General features: G+C 32.9%; 1 protein-coding gene across 2 annotated transcripts in view; it reads right to left on the bottom strand.

The window, feature by feature from the left end:
- Positions 1-664: 664 nt before the first annotated feature.
- LOC116342405 (zwei Ig domain protein zig-8) overlaps positions 665-13,954 on the bottom strand; it is a 185,978-nt gene continuing 172,688 nt past the window's right edge. For both annotated transcript variants that reach the window (XM_031770007.1, XM_031770008.1), the window contains exons 6-10: positions 10,431-10,454; positions 10,246-10,349; positions 8,304-8,421; positions 8,114-8,164; positions 665-7,189 (exon numbers count right to left, since the gene is read on the bottom strand). In XM_031770007.1, the coding sequence (XP_031625867.1) occupies positions 7,038-7,189; positions 8,114-8,164; positions 8,304-8,421; positions 10,246-10,349; positions 10,431-10,454 (449 nt within the window). In that variant the 3' untranslated portion in view covers positions 665-7,037. The remainder of the gene's footprint in view (positions 7,190-8,113; positions 8,165-8,303; positions 8,422-10,245; positions 10,350-10,430; positions 10,455-13,954) is intronic.

Genomic DNA, 13,954 nt, shown 5'->3' with positions numbered 1-13,954 from the left:
TAATAAGCAAAGTTGTGTATTGAAGGCTGATACAAAACTTTACAATCGAAACTCTGATTTTAAAGTGATAAAGTTTTAAGTGTTTGCAATTCCCAAAGTTGTCGTACTTAATCCGTATGCGACATAAACCCAACTTACCCCGTCCGCAAATGAACTTTATTCATTTGGCTTTCCGAATCGGTTGTACATTCGAATGGAACGTGAACTTAATCAAGAGAGGATATTCGATTTCGTGAATAAAAAGTTGAGCATAAATTATAATTCGTAAAAAGTAATGGAATTCAAAAGGTCAATAAGAAATGATCAAAAAAAAGAATAATCCACGTCCTTTTCAATTCCACTTAGATCGTCTTGTCGCCCATTTTACGTATTTGCGAAAAAAATTCAAGAAAAAATCTTTTAATAAGAAAGAAACCAATTCAAAACTTAAGCTCCAAAGATCCGTTTGTTTGTTCTGAAAGAAAAAAATGCTTAAGTGCTTTATGAATTAATTGAATGTGATGTATAAAAAAGTGGCCTTTCTTTCCAGGCACTTACCTATATTCTTTTGAAAAAACAAAGATGAATGGAGCACACAATATAATAAAAAAATGCATAATTTAATATATCCAACATAGTTCTTTTATTTTGAGTTCTTAAAATTCTTGTGTGAGTCGATTATGAAGAGTCTCTCTGAATTCATATTAAACATTGTGTTAATTCATTTTTGTCACACAGTTTTGACCATTCGGCTTCTTTTTTTTTCTTAAAAGTAGTATTTTATGACTATTATTTTTTTTCGTTTCATTTTTTTTGTTTGGATAATATAATCTTTATACGTGATTTTTTATTGTGTGAATTTTTCTTTCGCTTTACTTACTGACTAGAAAAATGGATGTATATTTATTTTTTTTTTGTTCCTTTATGATTTGCATCAATGTTTTCTCAAGTGTTTCACGTCGTTTCCACTTCCTTTGAGGCGAATACTGCAGAAATCTTGGAGAAAAAAGATTTCATTTTTATGGTATATTTTTCTCATCACGTCATGAAGAAACAGAATCGATAAATAAAAAAAACGGAATTGAGTTACACGGTTCTTTGATGTGCATAAATCGTAACTTCACGCATTCAAAGTGCTAAAATTGAGCATATACATCGTTTGTTAAAGTAAAGGTTTTGGCGTCAATCAACAAAGTAATACCGTTCCAGAGTGTGTCACCAACGCAAAATGAGATTGAAATTGTAATTTGCGTTTCTTGTCTTACGAAGCTATAATATTCCATTTTTTAATTTTCTTATCCATTACGACATAACGGGCTATAATTTTTTTGTTTGTTTTTGTTCTGCAATATTCTTTCCTATAACTGTCTATCGTATCGCTGTTTATTTTTTGCATTTACCTTATGCTGTTCTACGCCTTTTTGCCACTCTTTCAAACTGGATAATTTATACTTAACAAGTATAAAACTGAGTCTCATTATCACAATGAACTTATTTACAAATTTTTCATGTAATCCATATTTTGGTTTTTAATTTTTTTTTTTTTTTCATATTTAAATATAAACACTTTTTCTAATCATAATCATCAATCAATAAATAAATAAACTCTTTGTGTCATCCGACCACATAATGGTTCTTTATGTAATAGTAATATATTACTTTAATTTATTTTCGTTTTGGTAACTCTTCATAGATAACCAAAATGTGATCAACTGTATTTATTGGCCTTGCATAGATTCTTCTCACGTCGTCATCTAACTTAAACATTTTATGTTTTATAATATCTCTCAAATGTCAAATATGTACGGAAATGGTCGGTCTTTAAAAGGGCATTTGGTATGGAATTTTGTAGACACTTAAGAGCATCGCAATCGTTCCATTTAATTTTTTGGCTAAAAGTTCAATGTGTGTATAATTTTCTAATTTATTATTAAACATTTGACTTCTCTCGGTTCAATTAATGTTGAACGATGAATTTCATTACTTTGACTGTTAATTCCCCGGACACCATAGCAATTTATTTGTTTACCATTCGTTCAATAATAAACCACTGTTTTCGGTATTTTCATTTCCATTTATCCTCTTCTAATTAATGTAAATACATTGCGACTTTCATGTATTGCAAATACTTGTATCTAGAGCACAAGTAGTTGTACTGAACACGAAATATTTGGATGTTTAAACAAGGGAAAGTTATCAGATTTCAGTTGTGTAGCGAAACAAAATGTTTGAACGGCAGTGTCTTCGTTTAAACTCCAAGAGAGTGCAGGATACAAAAACCGCGAAGATGGCAATGTATAAGATTGTAATAGTGAAACCCAAGAAATATACAGACAAAACAATTTTAACTTATTTTCTAAACCGTAAAACACAGTTTGGATAACAAATTAGACGTTTCACTGGTTTGCCGGATAAAATATATTACTTGAAAACTGAAAATCAGAAATAAATTTCATTGGTTTTGTTTTGGTGAATTGGAAGTATAGAATTTACGTAAATTGAATGTATTCTATTCATGATTTCAAGATACTCAAAAATGGCAGATTCTTATTTGGAATAGAATATATTTAATCGACATTCAACTCTCCCGAAAATTTAAGAGGTTTTGTTTTGCGAATATTCCAAAACAGGAATTATCGAAATTGTATGGTGTAGAATGTACTATAAACAATATAATAAATGTGTATTTTATCCGAAAATCTATTATTACATCATCCAGATGATAGATATGATAAGTCCGACAACATTGTTCTTCAAAATTACATTGTACGTTTGCTTTTGACATATTCCAACCACAAACTAAATTTAAAAATCTCTTTTCTGTTGTGTATTCTAATCACTTCATCCGAAAATTCTTGTTCTTCGATGCAAGTTTGAGTATAAAATTTTCACGTAATCATGTATTGTAAGTAGCTTGATACTCTATGGTCGAAATCTGTACCATAATTCTGTGAATCGTCGTGTAATAAGAATTGAATTGTGTTGAAAAACATTTTAATTTTGATAGTAAATACTTCCCCGTACTTCCCATTTGAATAAGTAACAAATTGAAGCCTGGTAAAAAACTGATTTCCTCTTATAACAATCATGCGGTCGAATAGTTTGAGGGAATCCAACCGTTATCAAAAACTGAAGGTAAAAAATGTTCTCTGTCTGATGCAGAAAAGCTCTTCAATTTTCAGTTTTTCTTTTGTTCTGTTTTGACTAGAATTGGAGGTGCTATGAAGCAAGACTTCATGAAATTTTTTAAATTATTTCAATTCGAAGAAATCAGTAACAATTCGTTCAATTGTACCCATTAACCAATGGGAGGAAATGACAGCAAATTTTAAAATTGGCGCACTCTTTAGTTTCGATTTGAGTTGTTGAATTACATTGACGTCCACTTTGAAATTCGGGGCACCACCGTCGGCTCAAAGAGACTTGAAGTCTTCACATCCTCTCATTGCCATTAACAATGCAAATTTAACACGTTGCAATGAATATTCATTCCAAATTTAACATTTCCTTTCCAGGACGCTTAAAATTTTGCATTCAGCTCGCAAAGAGGAGCAAGAAAATATTCATCCAATAATGGCAGCTTTCAACAATCATCGAATGCCATGTTCAAATTTAAAGTGTTAGTCAGCCGTCATTTCATTCGCATCCAAGTTTTTCATTAAATTCTTCCAACTGAATCGCATTACTGCGCGTGCTATTCATTCCGTAGCAAAGTCGTACAGCTTTAGGTCAATTTATCCAGTTAACTCGTTAGGAGCAACAAGAAGAAGTTTAAAAAACATCATGTAGAACTCTTACCTCGAAATATGATTTCAGACGTGCAATGAAAATAACGAAATTCACTTACATTTCAGTGTAAGGTGCAGGTAAAACCGAATATTTTTCATTGCTGATGAAACAGAGAGCGAGTCCAACTCAAACAAGAAAACCACACGTTAGAAACAAAAAACCCATGTCGACCACTGACAGATATTTTAACAACATTTTGCATATTTTTCCATTATTTAACAACTCATTTCAATCAGTTACAAATTTTCACTGGTGTTTGCTTCTGCTGCTCTAATGTAATTATTTGCGCATCAAGAGAAGTTTACTTCAAAATCTAACTGCTTAATTCATATTTTTTTTTTGCATTTATCGTCAGTGTGCTGCAGTTATGGTTCGTTGTAGTGGTGACCGTCTTCATTATTTTTGATGTTGATGCTATGGTCTAGCCGTCACACATTAAATGGAAAAGTCAAAAGTACAGTGTGTTGTCAGTAATTTCATTTTTAAATACTAAAATCAGTCACGATTCTGTTCGTAAACAATTTTCTTTACTCGAACCACCGAATTTCAATTAATTCCATGAAAAGAACCATTTGCCAAAGACTGATTTTCTGTTTAAATTCTGTGTGTAAACATACACATGTATATATAAATTTGCCGTTTCTTTGCTAATTAACATAAAGAGCAACTTTTCACAAACAGTTCACTTTTCAATGGTCTTTGTGATTCTCTGTATGTCGTAAATCATTAAATTTTTCATGAAGCATCACAGAGTTCTTGCCAAGATTATAACAAATTGAAACACTTGTCTGTCAAAGTAAAGTGCAACTAAGTTGCATTGCAGCATGCTGAAACACTGTAATCCCACCGATTCACAAACTCAATTGTTCGTTATCATCAGAGTGGGCAGAGAAGTCGCGGGTCGATGACGAACTCATCACTCGCCGAAACGAAGAGCATGGAAGTTCAAGCATATCATAATATCGAAAGTCCCATGGTAGTAAAAAATCAACAATGTTATACATCTACTATAACACGTATACGGTATACCATATAGAAAACTTTTCACAATATCTATGCATTGGATCCAGTGACTCAAACGTTACAAAATAAATAAAAAGATGCCATTTTTGTTGGAGCAACATTTGAAAATGCAATTTATTTGTCATTTTAGACGAAAAGTCATTCTGCGGGCAAATCTCTTTCCACACAGACACCGACACACAAGGCAAAAGAGCATGCCAACAGATAGATATTTGAATTTCAGTTGAACCACTTCAGTAAATATTTTCATGTGTGCATTGCATACAAACTGTTTGCATTTAGATTGAATAAATTGTTTGGCTTCATTCTCTCTCTCTCTCTATCTCTTCCAATCCCTCGTTTTAAGATTCATTTTACCTTATCGTCAAGAATTTCCTTTACATTACATTTTATACATATTGTTGGTTTGATGATGAAAAATATGTACATGTGGCATGGTAACAGATATTTCCATTTGTGCATATTTCTCATGCACTTTGATAATTAATTTGTGGGTTTTACTCTTACTGCTGCCTCCACATGCTTTTTCGACTTTAGTTTTTCGCAAACAGCTTTTATTTGGAAAAGTCTTTGCAGAAAATTGTGGTAACGTTATAGATAGTTTCCAAATGCTAAGATGGAAAGCAACAAATAGCTTTTGAGTGCGTCAAAATCTTCAAATATTCGATAAGTCTCAATTTCTTCATCGTTTTTTTGGTTAGTCGTAGTCAAAAAAGGAAATGCGTTATGAACAGTTTTAAGAAAGTCCAACATCCATCAACAGTTCTTTCAAAGACTTTTAATTGAAATTAAAATAATTCTCTTAAAAGTAGATTTGGCCAATTCAAACCAAATTTTTCGACTTATTTGACCATATTTTCAATCTATAACTAGACTTATGTACGGTTTGAGGTGAAAATGTGGATGTTTCCATGGTTATAGTGTCTTTGTTGTCAACAACGGTCAATCGATCAAACCGCACCATCAAGAATATTTTTATATACCGATTCATTTGTATTGAGATTAAAATGCTGGCAAAACTCCGGTGTGAACTCAACAAAAACTTATCGTACTGATGCATTTCGATAAATAGTGATATTCATTTTTGCGTCATTTGGGCATAAACGTTGACGACGCAAAACGTCTATTGAACTTTGTTCTGTCTTATATTTTTTTTGTTCTTTGTCGAAATAAAAACACAAACTTTAACTATTGCAATGAAAACTTTTCCTAATTTCATGCTTCATTTGACTAGAGTCGTCGTTTGTTCGATGAATTCTGTCAGCATCAACTGTATCTACATTGTTTGAACCACTGAACAAATGTTAAAATAAATGTTTCAAATGATTTGAAGTTTTAATATCATAATAAACCAGTTTTATTATTATATTTGTGTTTGCTGGCGTCCCTTCAACCAATTCTGATTGATTTTCGATTCGGAACGCTTTCCATAATCCACGCGCGCTGTGTGTATATGTAGTATAATAATTTATGGTTGTTAAAAATATTTTTTTTTATTAATTACAATTACGTTTTTACTATAGATTTATTTGTTAGTTCGTATTTATGTATTTTATACTAAATTCAATTTTAATTAGCAAATAAATTAGTTTTTATTATGTTAAATAGTTCTGTATACTCTCTATATTTTGTGGTGGATGTTAATTTGAAAAAAAAAGATCAACATATCGTGGTAGTGTCACGTGCTAACGTTTGAAGCTGATTGACACGTGATTTTCTGTTGGTCTTTTTTCATGTGCGTTATTCTTTTCGGTTTTTGTGTGTTGGTTAATTTTCGTTCTGTTTTATACATTGAAACACATGACAGAGATATATCAATCAAAATACCACAAAATACTAAATACCTACACCAGAGAACCGAAACGTACGATCAAAAAATCAACGAACGGTCACAGAATGATGAAATTTAACAAAACAAAAATATAAATATATGTTATATTGTATTGTATATAGAAAAAACAGCTCATTTCTCCGTTAAACTCAATATGAATGGATAAGAATAAAATGTCATGATTGCACTTTCTGATGTCACGACCCATGAATGATTCGAAGTTGGCATTTTCCTCTTATCCGTTCATATCTGTGTGTGAATTTTATATCAATATTTTGGTTTCAATTTACTAATCTCTTGTCTAATTTTAATGGCAATATTAATTTGATTAATTTTTTTTGTTATTTAAATTTTTTTTAGTATTAACACGGCACCATGATGGGAACAAGGGCTGGCGGACGTTGCCGTTCATCACTTAGCAACTAATTCCATCGGTTATATCGAATTTTCGTCGTATTTTTTGATAGATATACGGCACCATCAGCATCGTTAAAGTGCCCAATAGCAGTAGAATTGGTGGTTGATGCTGTATTGACGATGTGCCATGATGCATTGCAGCGGGATGTTCTGAAAAACAAAACGTTCATTACTAGTAGCTTAACCGTGTGTCTCACTGAGCTTTTGTTTTTGATAAATTGAATTGTCCTTGTTGTGGTGTTTATTCAAGAGTGTTTGTTTTTGACCAAAACGTGACTAAATCAATTCAAGCACAACAAATATGCGACCATCAAATTCAAACATTCAATTAATTTTGATGGTATAATGAAAACGCAACGAGTAAAAGTAAAATGTGAAATGGAATACAAATGGCTAAGCTCAGATATTTTGAAATTCTCGATAAAAACGAGACAACGAGTTCTCATTAAGTAGAATAAGTAAAAAAAACGGAACGTTTCGATCGAAACGGAAATTCACAGAAACGATATAGAAATTATTGAATCAGGTGAAAATATGTGACACCAAATTTATGAGAAGGAGGGGGTAAGATCTCTCTCACAAAAGCTTTTATCATAAGTCTAGACAACTTCCACTTGGATTAGGTCGTTTACATGCATTGATTGATGGAAAATCGATTTGAATAAAATTTTGGTCTTTTTTACTCTCTTTTTTTTGTGGAAATCAGAAACATTGAAAGCAATCGAAGAAACAAAAATCTGATTCGACAAATCTGCGACAAATGGTGTGAAAATATGAACGGAGAAACGCGTGGAAATTAATGCAATTTTGTGTCAAGTGAAAAGTTGTTAAATTGAATTGCTTCGTTGAAATAGACGATAAGAATTTTCAAGACAGGCGACAAGCTTTTAGAAAATCTTTTGTGCGCGTGTGTGTTCATTACTAAAATCGAATTTGATTGAAAAATAGAACACGTGGAAGTTTTTTTCCCTCCATTCGATTAGATTGATGGTTGCGCCTCCACAAAGATGAACAATACATTCGATTTTATTTGGTTGATCTGTCGAATTGCATTTCAAAACTAAATGTACTTACCATTCAATATGTGAACGCGAACTGAAATTGGATTGGCATTGGATGGTGCACCTAAAACGGGTATATATAAAATGCTCATTTATTTTTTATTTTGCTCAGCTAAATAAAAATAATAATAAGTAAAGTAAAACTCATGCATTAATAGAATATGTTAGTAGTTGTAGTTTTGAGTTAAAAAAGTTGCTCTTACACGTGTACATTCCAGAATCACTTTGGATGGCCTTTTGTACGAGCAGACGGCTGGTGGTGAGACGGCCTTTTTCCGTTACCAATGAAATACCACCTCTCGGCGAATCAAAATTTATTACCTACAAAACCACAAAAATGTAAATAATAATAATAATTGAATAATAAATATCGTAACATAGAAAATCGTAAAATTTCGTTTTCAACGCAAAAGGTAAAACATCAATGCAAAGGCAAAAGAGTCAATTCGACAAAACATTACCGAAGAAACCATGCTGTTAAACTATATAAATACCAATATTTTGTATATCAAAGATTTTTGGGTAGACGGATCTCCCGATTAAATAAATCATTAATTATTTTTATTGTATTTGCTCAGACAAAAACAGAAAAGCCATACGTCATTTATATGATGTTATTGATGTTTAATGGACGAAAGCATTGCTTTTACATGATTTGCTCATTTTGGCCCCTTTTTTGTTCTTTTTCGGCTTCTCGTCTATTTGTTTAGTACTGTTGCTTGGATTTCTCTACGCATTTGAATAACCAACGAATATTTACAATAAAAAGCATTGACCGCAAACAGTGGACACAATAGTAGCAACAATGACAAGAAAATTGTGTATGGTTGAAGAATAGCATGTGTCATTAATACATAAAAAAACATACACAAAAACATGCCAAAGGACAGAACGAAGAATTGCAACGACAAACGAACACGATTCGCTCAGTTGTTTCCTAGGGGAAATGATCTATTCGCGAATGGACAAAATTTATTGATTGTATGATAAAGTCGTCATTTTAGTAAAATAATTCAAGAAATTCGCAAGCTATTCGCAAAAAGCTATCACAATCAAACTATATAATATACGCTTGCAAACGAACCAAGTGAATAGCGGCGACGCAAGAAAACGAAGTGAGTGAATAGCGGCAGCGGATAACATTTTTTCTTTCGTTCGTTGTCATACAAAACATACAAATTTTGCGAATTGGGTCACGTTCATAGCGTTTTGTTTGCGAATTGTTTTTTAAATGACAACTTTACTGGCCCATCGCTTACAAATCATTTCGCATAAAATTCGCAAAATATCGAATAATTCGCTATTTTCTGATCGAGATCCGATCCCCTAGGTTGTTTCCATGATGTTGTTGTGTAAACCGGTCAGCTTTTTTTAAATGTTAAATGTTGTTATTGCCATGTTCCTTTCGTGGAATATTGACTGGTGTGTGAACATTTTGAGACGAACACATATACCGAAAGCAAACAATGGCTTAACATCGAAAAGGACTTATTGAACGTCGCGCTCAAAGATGTAACAAACATGTATTAGATATTTTCAGGGCCTTTTCTCAACATATATCGATTGGTTGTTGTTGTTACTGTTCGGCTTTTTTCTTCGTTCTTCAATGTCCATTCACGCTGTTACGATCATCAGTGGTCGTGTTGAGTATCGCCAAATATACTTCAGCATTTGGCTATTCTGTGTTGTTGAACAAGCCTGGCAACAATTTTGAAAAGTGCCGGTGTTCCACCAAAACCAACACATAAATGTCGTTTTAGTTCTTATTGATTCAGAAATACAATAGCTCTGGTCAATCAATGAACAATTTTTCGACGGTCGTTTCAAACCGTTTGGTCTTGGAATTACATTGAAATGAAATTTAACTTAAAATGCTTGTTGAAAGTTCTTGATACAAACGTCGTCCCCACTCGTTGCGCTCTTAACCAACAAAATACGAAATTCGAGGAAAACTTTTACAAAAATTAACAAAAGACAAACTCTCATGTAAAAAGGGTAACAAACTATTGAATGTTCGAGGAAAAGCCTTGAAAATATATATTTTTTTTAACAAAAAAAGCAAGAAACAAGCGAAATTGAAAAAAAAGTTGTCCATTGAGAAAATGGAATGAAAACCAAAAGGAGAGAAAGAATGACTAAACATACTTCAGAGTTGTGGGACCAAACCATTTGCGGGGGCGGCTCTGGTGCAAAGCGAACAATGCAGGTCAAATTTATCGTTGAACCCTTATTGATAAACAGATCCGGACCTTTTATTATTGAAGAGAAAAGAGTATTAGTGTTAGAGTACATATAAAGTGAAATAGCATCAAACAGAGTATAGTACATACCTCCAGTAATCTCAGTTATTGGTTCTGTAAATAGAGAAGAGAAAATTGTGTGTTAATTGTACACTAATAAATCTAATTAGACAGCTAATTTTATATTGAACACACAAAAAAATAGTGTCAATATCTAATGTAGACATCTTTCTTGAACGCACAAACAATTTATCTGTAGCGCGCTATGAACATAAATACACTTCGACACAAAGCCATATTTCAATAAGCTTCAAATGAATCCGTGAGCATTATGTGATTCGCACACAGTGCATAGACGAAGATTTATCGAAACATTTTTAAACTATTTATCTTAGCTTTTCAGCCGTTTCATTCATTCATTCTTTCATTCAATTGTCGTGTTTGTCGCTTCTGTTGGTGTCATCATTTGCAAGGAGTTCTATTTATATAACCATATTCGCTATATCAATATCAACACAAATTATAATTTCATTCAATTACTCGATTCGCCTCAAAGATTGATGACATTGCAGAAAAAGCGAAAATCCAACAAACAAGATGATCGCTGATGCAATCTCGAAGCGAATATTGTGTGCATAAAGCGATAAGAAGATACAGTAAATTAAAAATGTCATCAAGTCAAAATCTTTGTTGCCATTCGCTGCCATCACCGTTCCCAAAGATTTATTATTCAAGCCAATGAATTGCTGCCAGAGCCACACACACCAACATTTTATCCATTTGTTTTGCAGCATGGCGATGAACAAAGTTTGCTTTTTGCCATTTCATTTCTTTGCAACAATGAACAAATGGAAAATAATAAATAGATTCGTGTGTCGCCGGCCCAGCTTAATCGTCTTGTGTGATATATTTTGTCGTTTTGGTGTTAGTTTAACAACTGTGCAACTTTTTTTGGTTGACATTAATTCATTTGACGTTGAGTTAATCATTGTGACAATGCAGTTTGGCAAAGGGTTGCGTATGTGTGCAGATTCAGAGAAATAGTCGTTTCTGTATGTGACTTATTCACAGATTTTCTTTTTTTTTACTAAAACATAATTATACAACACAATATGAATGAAATACGAACAGACGGTGGGAAAAGAGTTCACCGTTGTACTGATGGACAATTTTTCAGGCGTTTTTCTCACTTGACCAACACATCAATCGGTCAAACCATTTCAAGGGATTTTAGTTTAAATTTCATTTTATTTTACAGACAAATTACGCATGATGTTATTATTTACAATGCAGCTTTTGATTCAATGAATGAATTTCGATTTTTTCGAAGCTGTTGTGATTCAATCGGGAAAATGTGATTTTCAAAATGAATTAGTACTTCATTTATCTGTACAAAACTTTGATGTTACGACCAGATTATTAAACTGGTACGTTTCACTTGGTTAGATGATCGTAATTGACATCAAGCTTTTACAAAACAAACATAACAAATATGGTGGCATCGGAAAAACAGCAACAACAAGAAGAAGAACGGAATTAGAGTTATTCAGTGTGAAGTGTTAGTTCTAGGTTAACAAGAAGATGTAAATGACTGGCAGTGAAAAGAAAGAAAAACAAGAAACACGCAAAAGTGTGTATTTTAGTCATTGTCGCGGGCGTTTGATGAACTCAAATGAAAGAAACAAGTTTGTTAAGAACATGTTTGTAAATTCAAGTATAAGACCAAAAGTTCTCATTTTCACATCAAAAGAAGTGCGGGACTTCAAACAAAAGTGGCCTTGAGAGATGAAAGGTAGAATCTCTCTACTAGCAACCACATAGCAGAAAATGTAACGAGGCAATGACTGGCAAAATATACAGGCAAATGATGATTTATACATATTCCACATTTTGAATGTGTACTTGTCTTCCGTGAGTGCATAATTCAACCAACGTCTCGAGTACCTTTTAACAATTTGACGTTTCCAGTTAAAAACATACGATTTTTCTCTCATATGCAACCGAAAATTATAATGAAGATGCATACACCATACATACAGAAATAGTACGTAAATTCAATTGAATCTGTAGTTTTAGTGTCGGGCATAGTTTGAATTGAAATGTACAGAAATTGGTTCAACTCTATTTGTTCTAACGTCTCTGTATAAGTGGTGAGGAAGATATGAAGTGCACAGGATCTAACGAAATTAAATTAGTGCTATGAGTTGAATTCGATTTGTGGCTTGGAAGCAGAGCAAGCATTGTCCCTATTCGAAAAACTTTGCATTTGAAAATACATAGACGAAAGAGAGTGCGAATATTTCCAACATTCATTAAGTTAATTGCCATGATGTTCAATCCAAAGTGAATTTATTTGTTTATGTGTGTCTCTGTTTTTTTTTTCTTCATTTTCATTGTTTTGTCAAACTTTCTCGGTTCGAAAACATAGCATCAAGATGAGCAGCGAATTACCAATCTCTCTACACTACAAAATGAACGGGAAAACTTTTCAACCAACTGTGTGTGTACGAGATTGAGAGTAACATTTTGTTATGCATAAGAAGCGCATCATTTAGATCGTAAGTAATTTTAATGCACAATGGCAACTAAGCTGTGTGACTTTCTATGCGGGTTGAGTGTCATCGATGCACCGGCACACCATTTAGATTCAAATTGAAACAGAACAATCGAATCCACCGAATGCATTCCGTAAAGTTGTAAGAGCGGTGAAAAGTTGAGCAATAGTATTATTGCGTTACGCTGCCAAAAATGGGTCCGCCAGCAAATCCGTTGTACATTGTCATAATCTATTCACAAAATTTTAAGTGTTCGATTTCAATTAAAGTTTCACAAAATGGCAACAGTGCAGAAACTTTATCCGTATCTTCATGCTGAAAAGTGTGCAAAGTCGTGACCATGATGCAAATGCATAAAATATGCTCCAAAATATTTTCCATCAATTTTATGATGGTGCAAGTCCTCCAACAGCCAGAAGGCGATGCATCTATAGTTTAACTATGTTTTATGATTAAAATTTAATTTGACACAATCGTTTCAACATTGAAACTCTTCATTTTCGCATCCAAATCTTCAACGAAAACTTTAACAAGTGACAAATCACAACAACGCAAGGACATATGCAAAAAAGTGATACTTTTTCATCTTTTAATGAATGGAAAAGATCGGTTTGCATGCGGATATGCATGTAACAAAAGAAAATCTACGACAGATTTTCGAAAACATTTCAAATTATTAACTTAGACTAGAAAAAGTTCTAACGAGTCACCGCTGCTCATTATAATACAATTTATAGGGATGCTTAGATTTTTGGCCCCAAAGAAAACTCGACAAAATTACGGCTTACACTCTCCAGCAAGTCACTTTCGAGTATCTTATTGAAACATATATCATTTTTTTGTGCAAAATTTGTGCATGCATTTTTTGAATTTGTGCATAAATGGCTGATGAGTTATTCAGCTTTAAACTATAAACTCAGCCATAGACTAGTGGTTAGCGTGCCAGGTTTGTGAGCGTGAGGACACGAGTTCGATTCTCGGTCAAATTTGGTCCGGTATTTTTCCACCGTGATTCGCTCAGGAATTATCAGTGGTTTTATGCGGAATAGATTTGGCCGG

This window comes from Contarinia nasturtii, unplaced genomic scaffold (genome assembly GCF_009176525.2).
Source record: "Contarinia nasturtii isolate CC-2019 unplaced genomic scaffold, AAFC_CNas_1.1 Cnas_scaffold_864, whole genome shotgun sequence".
NCBI classification, from domain to species: domain Eukaryota; kingdom Metazoa; phylum Arthropoda; class Insecta; order Diptera; family Cecidomyiidae; genus Contarinia; species Contarinia nasturtii.
The sequence above is the reverse complement of the archived record's forward strand: the minus strand, read 5'-3'. Positions and strand labels throughout refer to the sequence as shown.